General features: G+C 35.4%; 1 protein-coding gene across 4 annotated transcripts in view; it reads left to right on the top strand.

Moving 5' to 3' along the window:
• DENND1B (DENN domain containing 1B) overlaps positions 1-19,205 on the top strand; it is a 244,789-nt gene that overhangs the window by 113,226 nt on the left and 112,358 nt on the right. For 3 of the 4 annotated variants that reach the window (XM_073356747.1, XM_073356749.1, XM_073356750.1), the window contains 3 exons: positions 9,475-9,544; positions 11,931-12,011; positions 17,384-17,443. In XM_073356747.1, the coding sequence (XP_073212848.1) occupies positions 9,475-9,544; positions 11,931-12,011; positions 17,384-17,443 (211 nt within the window). The remainder of the gene's footprint in view (positions 1-9,474; positions 9,545-11,930; positions 12,012-17,383; positions 17,444-19,205) is intronic. The other variant, XM_073356748.1, reaches the window with a different exon arrangement.

Below are 19,205 nucleotides of genomic sequence, written 5' to 3'. Positions count from 1 at the left end.
ATTCCCCAGGTGTAAACACATTTGTAATAGATGCATAGACAATATTCCTAACTTCAGATACAAAAATGATACATGCATACAAATAGGATAATCATATTCAGTAAATCATAACTTTTCAATGATATGTCACATGACCTATCGTGTATAAGATACATCATAGTTATGCCCTAATCATATCATAACAATATCTCTATGAAGAATATGGGGCATAATGCCACAGTTACATGTAACTAAATTCAGTACAGCCTGTGAAGGTTGTATGGGGAAGCAGGAGCAGGCCAAGCAGAAAGGAGAGAGGAAAGTAAAGAGATTGGGTGGGTTGTTGAGTGCGCAGGTGGAAAGCAGAACAAAAGCAGGGATCCTTCCTTTCACCTGTAGCTTCCTTTTATGGATGGCACCTTGCTATGTGCTAGTCAGTGCCAGACCTCTAAAGAAATAGATTTGATCGGTGGCAGTCCTGCTGAGGTAAACATGATGTCATTAAGTGGCGGCTTCCAGCTGGCTGTGAAATACTGTCCGTCTTGTAGTTAATGGGTTCACTTCTCTTGTAGTTTATTCTTCACTCGAAACTTTAATATGAGGAAACCAGTTTTGACATTGTAGCCACAGGAGAATAAATACCACAAGATGTACTCTTCTTGTACTCATGAAAATGCTTACAGTAATAAAAGAAGAGGAAGAAAAATGCAGACTGTAGGTGGGTGGGTGTATACAGGGAGAATTGTCTCTAAGATAGAATGTTTTTTTCAAAGTTTTCTATAAGGTGGCATCTAGTGTAAGTATATTTTGTTTATGTTGACACAGTGAAAGAAAAATAACCCAGTATATAGATTTAACATCTTTTAATTTTAAAGAAAGAGACATTGATACAATGTACCTTAAATGATTGTGCAGATTCTGATTCCAGCTACCAAACCCAAAGCCCATTAGAAATAAGTGGGAAACCAACCATATAGTGAATCCAGAAAAAAAATCTGTTGGATTCACGTCCATTAGTTGTGCATGATTCTTTGCAGGACTCTTTAAGACTGCTTTGTGAAGCTCACAATGTAGACTCCTGCTGTGTGCGTGGTCCCCTCCGAACTTTTCAGCTAACATGCCCTCTAGTATGTAAGCACAATGGGGTGCCCCTTCAGAGTGTTTTTTAAATATACCCTGTTGTGTCTGTGTGCTAGATTGGGTCTTTTTTCCAATTCACTTCTTTATATGAATAATGGCAAATGTTTGCAAATTCAGATTTGATTGATATCCTGTAATATGTTTGTAAATTTTAAGTATTCTTCTGTTATCATGGGGGGAAATGTGATTCTTTTATATTTTATTACTAAATATTTTGATAATATTTAGAAAAAACATGTACTACAGATATTGAGCAATACTAAATTAATGTTTTATTGTCTACAACTACATTGTTTGAATAGAAAGGCCAACTATTACAGCTGTGATTCATTTTGTTAAAATTTTGCAGTTGCTGACTGCTTCTAATATTGACCTTATGTACACTGAGAAATGCAAGACATCATTAAAAATTTTCTGCCTTAGATTTGATTAATGAAATTTTATGACTGTAAAATTGTCACCTACATTTCCAAATGAAATGCTCTAATAAGGAAGACAGGTTTATATGGTAAGCCTTTGTAGTTCTTCAACTCAGACCATGCTTGAAGCTTTCTCACTCTTCCTTTAGGCAAATCCCTTAGAAGCAGAATGTTTCAATTTTGCACATTTTGTGTCAATTTTCCAGACAGAAAAGTAGCCCCTAGACATTAGACATTTAGCTACGGAAAGGCGGTTTCCTTAGTTTTATTTGATTACTAGAAGTTAGATTCCTGCTGCTAGTTCAGGACTGTTAGTGGTTACCTGACTATTTGACAGAAAACATTTCCTTTCCTTTATTTAACCTTTGACTCATGAATGTAAAAGTTTTATCAGAGCTATTGTAGAAGTATAAGTGAGGTGGAAGTCTACTTACTGCAACAAAGATGATGCATGACTTTGAATAAAAGTTTGAGCTCCTGCCTTGTTGCTACTTTGGATTAGAAAAAAATGCTAAATACGCTTTTTAAATTACCCATGAAATATCTTGTGGTAGTGTTTTTTTCATGACCGCAATGTGCACATTTTTAGATACAATCTCCTGGATTTTAAAAGCATTAAATTTTCATTTTCATGATCTGTGTTGCAGAAGTTGAGTTATAGGATTTATTCTTTTCATTCCAAGAAAAATTGGTCATAGCACCTCATATGCCAGTGAATGAATAGATTGTCAAGTTTTTCCATATTTGCTTTTCAGAAGCTTATACATAGTAAACTCTTCAGGGCAGAGACCATGAGTAAAGTTTTCAAAAGTGATAGGAGCTGAAGTCCTATTTTCAAAGGTAATTTAGACATTTAGAAGCTCACATCTCATTGCAAATCAATGAGATTTAGGCTCCCAAGAGTCTGAGGGCTTGTCTGCATGGTAGGGAGTTGCACACTGTGGGAGTGTGATTCCTGAAGTGCACAAATTAGTTGGTCTGTGTAGATGTATGCACCAACAGGGTCTTCATGGACCGATAATGCACAACACATGAGTATGCTTTGGAAATCACTCCCCCATAGCGTGCATTATCTCACCCTGAGCCCTCTCTGGAGAGGGGACTTAGCAGCCTAAGTCACTTAGGTACTTATGAAAACTCCATTGCATATCTTCCTTTGTGTTTCTACAGTGGCTACCACAATGGGGCTTCAAGCCTTTTGTTGTTATTGTAAGGCAGTGAAATAATAATATAATAAATTGATCATACATATTTGTATGAGTTCAAACTTGGGTAGCAAGTGCTTCCTTATTTAGAGACTTTTCTTTTTAATTGTACCCAAAATAAATCAGTGTGGCAGTTTTGAGCCCATATTTATTTTTAATAAAAGCATTAAGGCTCATTTTCTATCAAGATTGTCCGAATCCTGCAAATACTTTCACAAGTAATCCTGTTCAAATCAATGAGATTATTAATGGGAATAAGTGTTTGCAAGCTCAGGCTTTGATATTAGGCTACCGTTGCTCGACAAGAGCCTCTATTGTCCAGTGACAAATAATACTGTATCACATCACTTTTAAAGTAATTTTTAAACACGTATAGTCGTCTCTGTGAGCTTGAAACTGACACATATCCTCACTGATATTTTTTCTGTTATGCACACATGCTGACTTTTTTTGCAGTGGTGCATATGAATGCAGTGCTGCTTTTACATATATTTTCTTTTTCAATATAAAGAGAAACGATCAGTTAAGCATTTGTTTTAAGAATAAAATTCTCATATAATTACTAGCACCTATTAGATAATCACACCCAAGAAAAAAAAATATTCAGGAGGTCCAATTGCCTTCTTTTCCCCTCTTTGCAGTGCACTGTTGGAGTATTTTAAAGAAAATAAAGTTAAAAATCTGGGCAGAAACACTGGACTTAATTTGCACTATTGGATACCTGAAAAAAAGATTTGCTTAAAAACCACTCTGAGGTTGTTTTTTTTTTTTTTTAATTAGTTTTGTGCTGTCAGGATGATGTGTATATTTTGTTCTTTTTGTTTTCTGCAACTGTGTGAATTAAGTTTTGCTTCCCTTGCTCTTTTGGTTATAAGTGGCATGCTTAAAATTATTTTAACCTAATTTTCTATGGTTTTAACAGTTTTTAAGCTAAAGGTAATTATTGTTTTAGTATTCCAACTATGAAGTAAAAGGCTTTCTACTGTAGTATTTAAAACATTGTATTCAACTAAGATTTTTACTTTGTTTTCCTTCACTTTATTTTTTATAATTCAAATTTTTGTTAGCAGCTAGAATGTGGGCATATAAAATTAGTTTATTTTTTTCTTAAAGGAAGAAATATTTGAAGCACAGTAAGTATGCCTACTTATAAGGAAGGAAAACCTGTCTTAGCTGTGTGCTAAGCATCACTAGTTTCAGAATATGAATATGACCTTTCTCTCTGCATCTATTTTAATATTGTATCAATTTGTGTTTTTGTAGTAAGTGGGAGCTAAGTTCATGGATTGTTAGAGATAAATATAAGCATTATGTGAGATTAAAATGGGAACACTTGTTTTTACAGTGTGCTCTTGATAATGAAAAATGAAGACTCAGAAGTCAAGGGACATATATTTTAGAGCTTTGTGTTTTCTACTGAAAAGAGAAACATAGTAGGAAAAGGGTTCAGAGTAGTAGCCGTGTTAGTCTGTATTCGCAAAAAGAAAAGGAGTACTAGTGGCACCTTAGAGACTAACAAATTTATTTGAGCATAAGTTTTCGTCAGCTACATCTCACTTCAGTAGGAAAAGATACTGTAGTACTACTGCTGAGATGTTGCTACATGGCACAACACAGGAAAATTGATGGATAGTCTAAACTAACACCACGTGACCAGTATGAAAAATGATTCTGTAATTTATAAATTGTACGATGATTTTGTAGATATATACTTAGAACAAAACACGAATCTACATCACTATATTAGACTGAGAAAGTCACTTTTTATTTGCTATATGGTACAGTGTTTGATATGTGTTGGGTTTTGCAGTTCACAATTTCCCCATTAGACATATATGTTGCATTTCAGTCACCCAATAAACTCTACTATTAACATATTTCCAAAAGATAACAGGAAAGATAATCTATCAGGAAGAAACTTCCAGAAGCAATCATTTTGTGGAATTTTATAGTCCGTGTTTCACCATAACACACAACATTCACTGAGTGCCCTTTAGTTAAGTGTGGTGGGGTACACTGAACAATTATATCCTAGGGTATTGAAGAGCAAATACTGTAATCAAGTTATGCAGTAAAGTCACACTTTAACTACCATAAATACTACCAGGTAGCATAAACGTCTGTTAAAGCACTGAGATATGGACTCAGATGTAGTTAACAGACTGCACAATGTGCATTAAAGCCTTTTAAAAAAGGCTAACTGTCTAGTGTGTGTCTGTAGCAGCTTTCAGGAAACAGGCTGCTTCAGCCCAAACTCTGCTGACTTGCGGACTCTCTGCAGGAGCCTAAAGCCTCTAGCAGATTTCAGAAAGACATCTGCTTCAGTGTGAGCTGCAGTCACATATTGGGCAAGACATCTGAAGTCGTCACAGTTTGGGGAGATGTGTGTTTCTTCAGACAGAAGCAGATTCTTGAAATCTTTATTTTTATTTTTTATCACATCAAATTTTCCAATATTTTAAACCTTACCCATCATCTATATAAAAAAATAAATACTAGTTCAAATTTGTCAACTCTCTTGGACAGGTCAGTGTCTCTGAACTACACAGAACTGGGACTATCTACTCTTGTGAATTAGCTAGGGTGCAGGCATATATTTCCCAAAAGCTGCTTCAGGGAAAAATATTTTCATTCAAAGTCAAAGCTAATCAGCATCAGCTGAAATAATGAGAGATGTTAACACATTGCCACTTGTTTTCGTGAGCATATTGATATATGAACAGCTAAAATAGCTAAGTCATTTCAAACTCTGCCATTTTAAAGATACAGTAGAACCTCAGAGTTATGAACACCTCGGGAATGGAGGCTGTTTGTAACTCTGAAATGTTCGCAAAAAGAAAAGGAGTACTTGTGGCACCTTAGAGACTAACAAATGTATTTGAGCATAAGCTTTTGTGAGCTACAGCTCACTTCATCGGATGCTGTAGCTCACGAAAGCTAATGCTCAAATACATTTGTTAGTCTCTAAGGTGCCACAAGTACTCCTTTTCTTTTTGCGAATACAGACTAACATGGCTGCTACTCTGAAATCTGAAATGTTCATAACTCTGAACAGAACGTTATGGTTGTTCTTTCAAAAGTTTACAACTGAACATTGACTTAATACAGCTTTGAAACTTTACTATACAGAAGAAAATGCTGCTTTTAACCATTTTAATTTAAATGAAACAAGCACAGAAACAGTTTCCTTACCTTGTCAAATCTTTTTTTAAACTTTCCCTTTATTTTTCTAGTAGTTTACATTTATCACAGTTCTGTAACATATCTGGTTTTGTTTGTTTGTTTGTTGTCTCTGCCGCTGCCTGATTGTGTACTTCTGGTTCCAAATGAGATGTGTGTTTGGTCAGTTCGTAACTCTGAGGTTCTACTGTATGCTAGATACACTTGGTACAGAACTACCATCAGTCAGTTTATCCCACTTTTTAAAAACCAGTTCACATTTTAAAACCTTGAGTTTGATAAAATTGCAATGTGGGGGAGAGGTAATATTTGACATATACATTTAAAAATCTTTTTAAATAGGAAAGTTTTCAAAATAAATGCTCCCTTTTGCATGCTTGCCTCTGAAAATTTGCATATTATTGACCCTTTTTTGGGTTATAGCCTTTCATAAATAAATGTTAGAATTATGAAACCAGGCAGTTTTAAATCAGATGGTATAGATGCCATATTTTATGTGTATTGCATAGTCATACTTGCAGAATAGTGTGTGCTTTTTTAAAAAAACTAACAAACAAATAATGGTGAGATATTTGGAACTGGCATAATATGCCAAATGGAAAATATTGTTTTTTCTGTCTCCATTTGTGGAAACAATCAACCCCTCACAACCCTCCATTAATTTATTCTTACAGACATGTCTGGTTAGACACATGGAAAACATAGGATGGGCTTTTATATTCTGTGGAAAGCTTTCTGGTGGTCAAAGATCAGATTTTAAATCCTGAAACTCCTTGGAGTAAAATCCTTGGATAAAAGTCAGTCAGAATCAATGAAGTTTTTCTTAGGTAGATAAATTGAACACCTTACAGTTTCCTCTGGGTTTCACCTGACCCATGGATCATGAATTGTCATTCTTCAGAAGTGCAGATACAGACAACACCATTTATTTCCTTCTGCTGGTCCGCTATCTTTGTGCATTTTTCTGCACTGCCTCTTTGACATGGAATAACTTCCTATTTCTTATGCTCAAATAAATTGGTTAGTCTCTAAGGTGCCACAAGTACTTTTCTTTTTGCGAATACAGACTAATACGGCTGCTACTCTGATTCCTATTTCTGATTCTCCAAGCAAACCATCCTTTCCTTTATTCCTCCAAAAGTCTTATTTTTAAACCCTGCCTAAAGGAAGCAAATGCAAAATAATATTTAAGAAAAAGAAAAACATTGCACGTTAGCTTTGGCTTCCAATGTTTCCCGTCTCCTCTATGTCAGCCTTCTACAATTTAAATTCCATGAGGCAGGGACTGTTTTTATACTTGTCTTATGCAGCTCCAAACACTCTGTAGGCATGTAATTAATACTAATAATGTTGTTTATTTCCATGGCTTAATAATCTTCTTTTTGGATTTCTCTTACAGTATTTAGTAGTGTGCTGCAAAGGCAGTAAAATCAGCTGCTATTTCATCCCTTTTGAACACTGCTACTATTATTTTTAATAAAACATTCTCCATAAGATGTGGGAAAATAGATTAGAGGATAACATTGATTCTCAGACTATAACTTTAGTAATGGGCTATTCCCAAACATACAAAGATAGAAAAGGAAAACTGAATCAGGCAAAAGAGGAATTACTATAAGAACCAACAGTGAAGTAACTATAAGAATAGCAAACTAAAATTACTTTTTTCAGAGTAGCAGCCGTGTTAGTCTGTATCCGTACAAAGAAAAGGAGTACTTGTGGCACCTTAGAGACTAACAAATTTATTAGAGCATAAGCTTTCGTGAGCTACAGCTACAGGTACAGCTCACAAAAACTTATGGTCTAATAAATTTGTTAGTCTCTAAGGTACCACAAGTCCTCCTTAAGATTACTTTGTAATGTAAACAATCATCATGTCCCAAACTCAAACTAAAATAATAAATTCATACCATTCCCTGACTTGAAAACTGGAGATTCTGTTTCTTCCGCCTGGCCCTCTATTTACTTGGCTTGGTCACCTGAGCTTTTATGAAAAAATCTTAACTCTTCAGTCCACTCATTGGACAAGACTGGCTTCCACACCAACTCAGATCTCCATGAAAACTACTTTAACAGGTTTCCCTTTCCTCTGAGGAAAAGCTTCTAGAATCTTTATCCTGGGTGTTTTCTTTGGCAATTGGCATGCAGCTAGCATAATACTCTCTGATGCATAGCCTTTAAACTTCACAAATATATCCAAAACAGGTATTGGCTGTTATAAATGCAGTATTTCACAGTATTTCTTAATATCCTGTACAATGTACATCTGTGGGTTTCTATGTGATAAAATTACATTACAATATTTTGCTAATGAAATAAGCCTTAAAAAAAGGCTTCCTCCCAAAACTTTTAAACCAATTATAGAATTTGTAGTATTCAATTGGCAGTATTCTACTGGTACCATTATGTTTGTGATGAAATACTAAAACAGAAGAAAACGTACATAGTAGCTTGTACATATGTAATTTATTTTGGTATTGTTCTGGGTAATAATGGTAAGATTTACTAAATTTAAATTGTGTGCATGAAAATTTTTTTTTTTTTTTTTTTTTTTTACATTTTAAAAGAATTAATGTCCAGTCATTAGTGACGTCAGAGATAAAAGCCCACCATCTGGACACACAATAATTTGCTGATGCAAAGTTACCGATATGTGTAAGGACTGGAAAGATCGGGACCACGTTTGTTATCTGATAACTACCTTGAGGTCTGAGAATGCCGCATGCATGCGATCTGCAGACTTGGGTTTGAAGATTATTAAATATTCTTTATGTTCATATATTTGTACATGTACATGCCTAATATCTGTACATGAACATGGCTTCTAAAGTCTCTATGTAGAGATTATTTTGCAGAGAGACCAATATTTATTTGAAATATTTTTGAATCTATAATAGTGCTTTAGGGACCCAATCTTGCATGGGGTATTGTGTGTGTGGGCTGTTTTGTCCACAGAAAGCCCTAGAGACTTCATGGGGGTTCCATACAGTTATGGCAGTCTGCTCATGAACTACACAATATAGGACTGAGGTCTAAGGCAAATCTAATTTTCACAAAAAGAAATCGCATGAGTGCATGGAACGATAGCCACTAAGCACATGATGAATTACATTTATATCCACTCAGGAATGTTTGAAATGCTTTTGGTCTTAAAATATAGTTAGAAAAATCAAACAGTTTTGAGATCTTTCTTCACTTTTGTGTCTGTAATGCTTGTTTGTCTTACTGTATAACCAGAAATGGCTTACCTATTGCATTTTTCCTATGAAGTGCTGAAATATAAGCATTAATGGTACTGCTGAACTGGATGTTTAAAAGTATAGTTTTGTATAACAAGCACAACTTTAAGAAATGTAATTAGTATGCTTCCTGGAAATAATATACTGTCATAAATAAAAAAATACGCAAGTTAGCATTTGCTCAAAATGTTTATGATGGAAGTATGATTAAAGTTAATCTGCAATAATATTATGGGACACTGGAAAATAGACAATAATTTTCTTATTATATTTGGTAAAAATAGTAACAATATACATATTTCTATTTTACAGTTACCTGCCATGGTTTGAGGTATACTACAAGTTGTTAAATACTCTGGCAGATTATTTGGCTAAAGAACAGGTACTTTTAGATACTTGTTTACATCTAATAAACTATTTTACTTGAAATTAATCGTAATAATTTTAAATCCTACAAAGCTGTTTCATACTGTCTGCATGTTTGAACAATGTATTTAAAATTTGCAACAAAATAAAAAATGTATGCATTTTAATTTTGTAAGTTGTCAGAAGTTTGACATATCCCAATGGAATTAAAAAAAAATTGGATATGCTGCTGCCACTATTATGTGGATGTCATGTATTAATTTTTAAAAGCTGCTGAGAACATACTACAGCAAAGTGTCAGAGTCCTTCTGTAAACAAATCCTGGGCTAAGTGTGAGCAGAGTGTCAAGCCACTGGAGAACTCTATGATATGTTGATTGTTAACCAGATAAACCCCAAATCTCAGGAACTATCAGATACAAACACTTTTTCTGAACTGCATTAGATTTGATGTACTACTTTGCCCTTCATATTAACTAAAAACTACTTCGTCATACTGTCATCTTGACTAGAAGGGGGAAACTGCTTGCAGCACTCAGTGAAGAATCATGATAGTTTAGTTTGCATATTCATGAGCAATTAGATACATTCACAGGATTACTCAGGAAAGAAAATACTGGCATCTGTCTTTATTAAAAGTATTAAAGATAAACTTTCCTGCTTCAAGTATCTAGGTATACTAGATGGTCGTTTTCAAAAGAGAAAAAAGTTAGCCATATGCTGTTGGCTGCAGATGTTGAGATTGAAAGAATATACATGCAATAATTATATCTATTGGAAACAGACTAAAGAAAACAATAAAATTTTATGTATAAAGAAAATATAATAGCCCAGTTGCATTAACTTAAGTAAAACGGATTGTAATGGTCACTGAACTCCCGTTGTTAGCATATTAAATCATATTAAATTTTGTTTTGTCTTAATCTTACTATTTAATTGTAATAGTCGGGACTTTTTATTGAGGTTATGCTTGAAAGACGAGGCTCATGCAGGGCAAGGACCGTCTTTACCTTTGGGTCTTTCTCATTGCTTGTTGGCACTAAACAAATAAATAGTAGTTCAATGTATAGCTGACAAAGCTGCAACTTTATTATAGTATATGTTAAAGAACTCTACGTTTTAGTGGGCCAGAAGTTCTTTCTGGCACTGTACAAATTGAAAGTATTCGATTTGGTGTACTGCCTTGTCCCCTGTCTCTTGGACTAATAAATCTATCAGAGAGCTCCTTCTTGTCTCCCTGACCCAGTCAAAGATCTAAACCTAAGGCCTTATTTGCTAATACCTGAGTAATTCCACCCATCTTTGCATAGAGAGATGGCAGCCCTCTTCAGACAAATTGGTTCAGTTTATATGAAAGTTGAATGTACAGTTCTGCTGACATGCTGAACCTTTCTCCACATTTAGCTTGATCTCATTAGCCAAACTGTTTTATAATATTTCAAACTGTTGTGCTTGCCTGTTCCATTTAGGACCGAGTTTATGAATATAAAAATCATGATCTAGGTTCCATTATCACTCCTAAGTACAATTCCGTTTGGAAACCAGGTTGTGACACCTTAAACAGACCCAGTAACAAAAAACACATTTGAGTTGTGTTTCCACAGCAACTTTATTTACTGTACTACCGTATGACATCTGTATGCATTCACATGTACCGCTTTGCCTAATGATGTTTGCGTTAATGCATTTTGGGAAATTCAGAGGTGCTACCGCATCGTCTAAGTAGGGGGTTAGAGTGCCTGTAGGACATATACATGGAGCGCCACAAGCAATCCAAAGGGAAATGCATCCTGGGAGACCCTATTATATGTAGAGCTGGGAGGAAAGAAGACCCAGGCAACTCAGTAACACAGATATGATTAGGGAGAATTGTCTTTGAAGCAACATAAGTATAGTGACCCGTTCAGGTCACAGAAAGACAACCATGTGGCAGCCTAGGCACATTAACTGCCATGGTGATTAAACTTGTGCTAACCATGTTGTGTACAGATCCAAGCCATATGTAGAGTCCACCATATCTTTGCTTGATTATAAATTCAGTTAAATGTTGTATAGAGAGGTCCAAAGGCTAATACAATTTTAGAAAGGTGTTGTCAGGCCAGATAAACTGTGTTAATACCATTTTTAGCTTGAACCGTTTTGAAGGGGTTCAAGTAACATGGTTAAATTACATGTGTATATCAGGAATTGTAGAGAAAGAAAATAAATGTTAAAAAAACTGACTTCAGAACTTGCAAGTGATGATCATTCTTTGAGCCATAAAAATAGATTGTGCTTGTACTTTAATATATGGCAGTTGCACTATGAGATTATCTGTGATGAAATGAAAATATATTTGTTAAAGTGGAATATGTATTCTTTGTATATGATTATTAAGTATTTCTTTTTAAATATTTCCTGTAGGAAAATGACTTGAATGATATGTTAAAATCACTGTATAGCCACCCTGTGCCAAAGGCAAACACTCCTGTCAGTTTAAACGTGGTAGGTATCCTGTGTAATGTCTCTCTATTGTAAAAATGTACTCAGTTTCTTGTGGTATTGGTGCTAAATTATTATCATCTCATCATATTGCCTCCTATTGTAAAATGGCTTACCATACTGTATTCACTTACTATGTAAAATGTGTGTGTGTGTGTCTATGCAGACTCCAGTCCTAACCTAGCAGAAATTGAGGTTTGCTGCATGGGTAAGAGGGCAAGCTACCATAGCAACTGGCAATGCTACTCCCTATCTTGTTCATTGCCAGCTGTCTCAGATGAGTATCTTTAGTTCCTCCTGCTGTGGATCAAGATCCGCTCCATGGCCTCTGAACACCTGAGTAGGGAAGGGTATGTCATATGTCAGTCTGAGCTTGGCTTTTCTACTGCCTGCCTGCAGTTGCACCTTTTCCCATTTGTGCTTGATCATGCCAGGGTGGAGTGCGGAAAAGGGTAGGGAGGGTTTTACTGAACTGTGTAAAGATTTCTGCAGGTCCAGACCAATGAACTTGCACACATGTAAGCTGATGTGGGAATGTGTCCTAAAATTGTAGAGGATTATGGCTCCCACAGGAACAGCAAACTGTTGTACTCATCACTTACTGCTATCATACTGGATTTGCTTTTCAAAGAGTACAACTCCCTTAGATAGGGTGACCAGATATCCTGATTTTATAGGGACAGTCACGATATTTGGGGCTTTGTCTTATATAGGCGCCTATTACACCCCACCCCATCCGATTTTTGACACTTGCACCTTTCATAATTAATATTTTTTCTGGGTGAAATGGTATTTTTGAATGGCATGCTAAAATATATACTGGCTGGGTAGAAAAATAAAGAAGCATGCCAAATGTGGGCAAGTTAATGTTAATATGAGAACCAAAATTTTTGCAGTTCTTGACCTTTTTTGTCTTTTGAATTTTTAATATTAATGAAGCATTAGGTTGTAAGTTTTTTGCATATAATATATAGTATTTCCGATTTGTGTTTAGAATTGTTTGGGGTAATATTTTCAATTGACTCAAAATGTGAACTGTCCTTAAAATGATTGGAATCTGGTTGCTGACTGCATCTGGATTAACAGTATTGGGGTCTTCCTTGATTTACATCCAACATCCAATCTTGATTTAAAAATTATCAGTGATGGACAGTCTACCATGACTCTTGGTATGTTGTTCCAGTGGTTAATTACTCTCACAGTTAAAAATTTTCACCTTACTTCCAGTCTGAATTTGTTTAGCTTTGGCTTCCAGCAATTGGGTTGTGTTATATCTTTCTCTGCTAGATTGTATATCCCATTATTAAATATTTGTTCCTTATGTAAATACTTGTAGACTGTAATAAAATCACCACATAACCTTCTCTTTGTTAAGCTAACTAGATTGAGCTCCTTGAGTCTACCCCATAAGGCATGTTTTCTAATCCTTTAATCATTCTTAAAAAGAAAAGGAGTACTTGTGGCACCTTAGAGACTAACAAATTTATTTGAGCATAAGCTTTTGTGAGCTACAGCTCACTTAATCGTTCTTGTGGCTCCTCTCTGAACCCTGTCCAATTTATCTACATCCTTCTTAATTGTGGACACCAGAACTGGACACAGTGTTCCAGCAATAGTCACACCAGTGCCAAATACGGAGGTAAAATAACCTCTCTACTCCTACATGAGTTTCCCCTGTTTGTGCATCCAATGATTATATTAGCCCTTTTGGCCACACTGGCAGCTCATGTTCAGCTGATTATTGACCATGCCCCCAATCTTTTTCAAAGTCATTGCTTCCCAGGGTGGAGTCCCCTGTCTTGTAAGTGTGGCCTACATTCTTAGGTCCTAGATGTATACATTTACATTTAGTGATATTAAAATGCATATTGTTTGCTTGCTTGCTGACAAAGTGATCCAGATTGCTCTATGGTATTGACCTATCCTCTTCTTTATTTACCACTCCCCCAAATTTTGTGTCATCTGCAAACTTTATCAGTGACGATTTTATGCATTCTTCCAGATTATTAATAAAAACATTAAAGAGCATAGGGTCAAGAACTGATCCTGTGGGTCCTAGAAACACCTCCATTTGATAATGATTTAGTCTTTTCAGTTACATTTGTGACCTATCAGTAGCCAGCTCTTAATCCATTTCATGTGTGCCATGTTAATTTTATATCTGTATAATTTTTCATCAAAATGTCATGTGATACCCAGTCAAGCGCCTTACAGAAGTCTAAATATATTACATCAACCAAACTTGTAATATCATCCAAAAAAAATCAAGTTACTTTGACACTATCTTTTTTCCCATATAACCATGTTGATTTGCATTAATTCCAGTACCAATTCATTCTGTATTAATTGAGACCCATATTGGCTGATCCATTATTTTGCCCAGGATTGATGTCATCCTGTTTACCCTTTTTAAAAATTGGCACAACATTAGCTTTCTTCTAGTCTTCTGGACCTTTCCCAGTGTTCCAAGATTTATTGAAAATAAACTAACGGTCCAGTGAGCTCCTGAGCCAGCTCTTTTAAAACTCTTGGATGGAAGGTATTTGGACCTGCTGATTTAGAACTATCTAACTTTAGTGGCTGCTTTTTAACATTCTTCTGAGATATTAGTGGAGTGGAAAGAGATTTGTTGTATGATATGACTGCATAATCTGTTTTTTCCCAAGTACCAAAATAGAAATATGTATTGAATACTTAAGCCTTTTCTGTATTATTATTATTTCAACTATTTCCATCTACTAATGAACTGGTTCTGTTATTAGGATTCTTTTTCTTCCTGTTGTACTTGAAAAAGTTGTCCTTTACTCTATTGACCATAGATTTCACCTTGCTCCCTTTGCTTCCCTTATCAGTTTTCTACAGTTCCTATTTTATGATTTATATTAATCTTCTAAAAGGACATCCAGTCTTGATTTAGAGTCACTGAGAGATAGAGAATCTACCACTTAGTACTTGTGCCAATGGTTAATCAACCTTACTGTTGAAAATTTGTGCCAAATTTCTAATTTGAATTTGTCTGGCTTGAGCTTCCAGCTGTTGGTTCTTGTTATATCTTTCTCTGATAGATTGAAGTAATTTAGTACCTAGTATTTCTGCCCATACTGTAATCAAGTTACCTCTCACTCTTCTTCCTGCCCCTAAACTAAAGAGATTGAGCTCTTTGTCTTTCATTTTATCCAGCCCTCAAATAATTTTTATGGCTCTCAAATGTTTCAACATCGTCAAAATATTTCAAATTATTTTAAAGAGAACAACCAAGTGGAATATATTTTTTTGTAGTATTGTATTGCAAAAGTATTGCAATTTACATTCTTCCTATTTAAAATTTCTACTGTAGTCACAATTGGATATAGCAAACTTCTTCATTGCCTCTCTTACCTCTTGAGAATTGCTACTGTTCTCCTTTACAGTTGTTGCATTTCATCTTAGAGAGATTGCCAGTGTTAAAATATGTTCCATGATACTTTAAAGGGGATGGGGCTTTGTCTGGCCAGCAGCAAGAAAGGGATCATGGCTTCTCCTATGGGTTCCCCTCTCCTTTGGGTTAAGAGGATGGAGGGAAGAGGTGGGATTAGCTAAACTGTGGGCTGACTGGAAGGGAAGCTGTTCCTTTGGCCATCATCCCCTGCGTGTCTGGGGGAAGGAGAGAGTACTGTGCTAAACAATTTTTGCTTTGGAATCCATTTAGATGAAAGGTACTTATATAAATGCAGACCCAATGCCAAGTGTTGGGCTGCAAATAAAGACAGGAAGTGGTGTGGAACCAAATTTTAGGACCTGTAACAAATAAACATATGGACTAAATCAGTCAAACTGTGTGAGAAGTTCTTGCTGAACTTGATCTAGAGCCATGTGCCCTAGTAACTGGCACTGTTGCAGGACTCCAGAAACTGTTTTAGTCTGCAGCCTGGCTTACATTTTTATGTCTGTTTGTTATGTCCCTTTCTCCCATATTGTAAGTGGCAAGGTCTTAAACTGTGGATGCTAATAGATTTAAAGTTAAGTTATAGTCTGAAAAATGACTATAAAAATGGCACTATGGAATTCCCTGTTGACTGTCCCTGAGTGGGTCTAGATCAAATTTCTTGGTGCAGAAGTAAAAAGATGCTGACAGTTGGAAAAAACTCCACAAACTCATCCTGGGATGTGGAAGCCAAGCTGTGGTCTTTCCGTCTCGCACATCAGCACTAGTTAAAAAAAAAAAAAAAGATTCTTCAGATGGCACTTACCATATCAAAGCATTCTGTTGATATGTGAGCCATACTGGAATCCAGGTCACACACTCTCAGACTCTGTTTACAACGCCCTTCAGCCGTACTGCTGAGGTGTCAGCTGCAGAGCTCACTAAAACACGGCATGCAAACTGCTCCACATGGATGCTACTGGTGCAAACTAAAAAGTACCTAGTTTGTGTTAACATCCTGTTTTGGAAGCACTACATTACTGTGAAGTAAACATCTTTTAGTTTGCACCGGCAGCATCTACACAAGGCAGCTAGCACGTCACGCTTCGTGAGCTCTGCAGTTCACACTCTGTTTGTCACTGTGGTGCCGTGTAGACAAGCCCTTTGATGTTTTGGCCCTGTGTAGCTAACAGGAATAAAAAGTAATAATGGTTCACTTTTGTCAGAAATGTTAGCCAGTTGTGGTCTGAATATACACGGGTAACAAATCTGATGAGTGAGTTACCCGTCTGATTATTACCACACTTCAAGCCTGTCCATTCCCCTGATTACATGTACATTGGAGTGTGTGAGTCATAAAGCTGCACCTCTAGATAGAGCTTTATTCGGGGGGTGGTAGAAAGTTATGGACTCTTACTGATACCTATACTTCAACTGCACTGAGATGCTTTTATATCACAGTGTGACTGCTTTGATGCTAAGGAGGTGAAATCAGAACTGTCCAACCAAGGAAATTTGTTTCAATATATGGAACCCAGGCATGGGTGATGTCATCATTAATTGTTAAAAAACTAAAGTCTAACTCCTAGGTAGATATAGCACACAACATAATGAGATTTTCTACTCCATCAACCAACAAAAATACAAAAAACCCCAATCTTTAACTTTGCTTAATCACCCTGCAGATACATTTTATGCCCTGCCATTTTATTCATGGCTATTATGCATTCTCTGTTGATCTGTTATATTATTCTAGCTAATTATATTCAACAAATGAGTCTTGCATTGTTATGTAGAAGGTCAGAACCTGAAATTCTACTGATTAAGTCATTCAGCATTTTCATTCTTCTAAAAAGATTATCGCATATGAAATCTTTGCCCCAGTTCCATTTATAGTTAAAATGTTATGAATCAGATGTAATTTTTTGGTTTAAAAAACAAAATGTTCGATTTTTCTCTCATGTTGCATAAGAATCAAGAGATGTTTTTTGCAAGTGAGCAAGTTCTGAAAAATCAGCCGTACCTAGTATCGGTGAGTTTAAAAGAACTGGCTACCTAAATCCTACCGATGAAAGAAATAATTACTTGCCAGATGATGTCTCTGTTGATTTCAGGATGTTCATATATGGTCTTTTGGAAAATGATTATTCTGTGGTTTTCTAGTCTTAAAAACCCAATCTTTATTAATATATTTCTGTTTATACTAACCTTATTTTAAAACTGCAGTATGTGTGAATTATAATCCGACTACAAAAGCAAAACACAATTTAAAATGGAATAAATATCCTACATTTAATCTCACTGCCACTTTTTAAATAGTAGAAGCATGACAGTGGCCAGTACTGGTTAATTTCATACCTATTACAAGATCTTGTGTGTCTCCCTAAGAGACCTCATAATACGTTGCAGTACTTGGAGTATAAATTATTTCCACTGGAAATACAGTAAAACCTCAGAGTTACCAACACCTCAGGAATGGAGGTTGTTCATAACTCTGAACAAAACGGTATGGTGGTTCTTTCAAAGGTTTACAACTGAACATTGGCTCAATACAGCTTTGAAACTTTACTATGCTGAAGAAAAAATGCTGTTTTTAACCATCTTAATTTAAATGAAACAAGCACAGAAACCGTTTACTTACCTTGTCAAATCTATTTTTTTAAACTTTCCCTTTATTTTTTTTAGTAGTGTACATTTAACACTATACTGTACGGTATTTGCTTTTTTTTTTTTTTTTTTTTGTCTCTGCTGCCTGATTTTGTACTCCCGGTTCCAAATGAGGTGTGTGGTTGACTGGTCAGTACATAACTCTGGTGTCCATAACTCTGAGGTTCTGCTGTAGCAAATCATGGCTCTGGTGTCTGGCAGTAGTGGGTGATGGCTTCCCATAGCACATCTCTGCTGTTCTGATCATTGAACTGATTATTTCTCTGTTAAAATTATGAACAGTTAGAAAATCATTGATTGTTTCACTTCTAAGTTACTACTGAATAATATTCTGTGGCCTTAAATACTGTGTGTGCGTGTGGCAGTGAGGGAGGAGAAAATAATTCAATGTTTGGTATAAACAGAAAACAGAGGACTTTTTCATTGATCTGGGTGTATTCTTGGTCTTAGCAATTGGAAAAATAATTTTCTTTGTCTTTCATAAATATATTAATGCACATCTGTACCTTGGTTTATTTATTATGCACAGGGCACAGTGTTCATGTAATGCATTGTTTTTTGTATAGCTAGTGTTTGGACTTTTTAGCTCATGTGAAATAAACTAATTATTGTTAAGGGGAAAATGTTCTTTAAGTCCATCAATCTGGCGCAGTAAGATCTTCCTACATGCATATAGTAAATAGCAATAATAAATTACATTAGCTATACTAAAATTTTTATATACTTTTATATACTTCATCATGTTCTAGTTAATCTTTTTAAAGTTTGATGAGAGATACATTTGATTTTTATATTGGTGGTTCAAATATCTATATGTAGGTATAGATATAAATCTATAGATCGATATAAACAGAGGCAGTTATTTTAAATTGTAGAGTACATGCTCACTAAGAAAATGGGATAAATAAAGTTTTTTCTCCTACAAGATTTAGGCTAGGACACTAATGATATGTTAAACTAATTGAACCAAATTCATTCCTTGTCTAAGTATTGAAGTCACTGGATTAATGTAAATTAGTGAATTACATCTGTACTGAGTTTAATCTGGTCTGTATTTAAATCCTGACTCATGCTTAACCTTTAAATATATAAAGTTGTATAAGGTTGTTTTGGTCTGCTTTATTTTA

This window comes from Lepidochelys kempii, chromosome 8 (genome assembly GCF_965140285.1).
Source record: "Lepidochelys kempii isolate rLepKem1 chromosome 8, rLepKem1.hap1, whole genome shotgun sequence".
Lineage (NCBI taxonomy): Eukaryota > Metazoa > Chordata > Testudines > Cheloniidae > Lepidochelys > Lepidochelys kempii.
The sequence above is the reverse complement of the archived record's forward strand: the minus strand, read 5'-3'. Positions and strand labels throughout refer to the sequence as shown.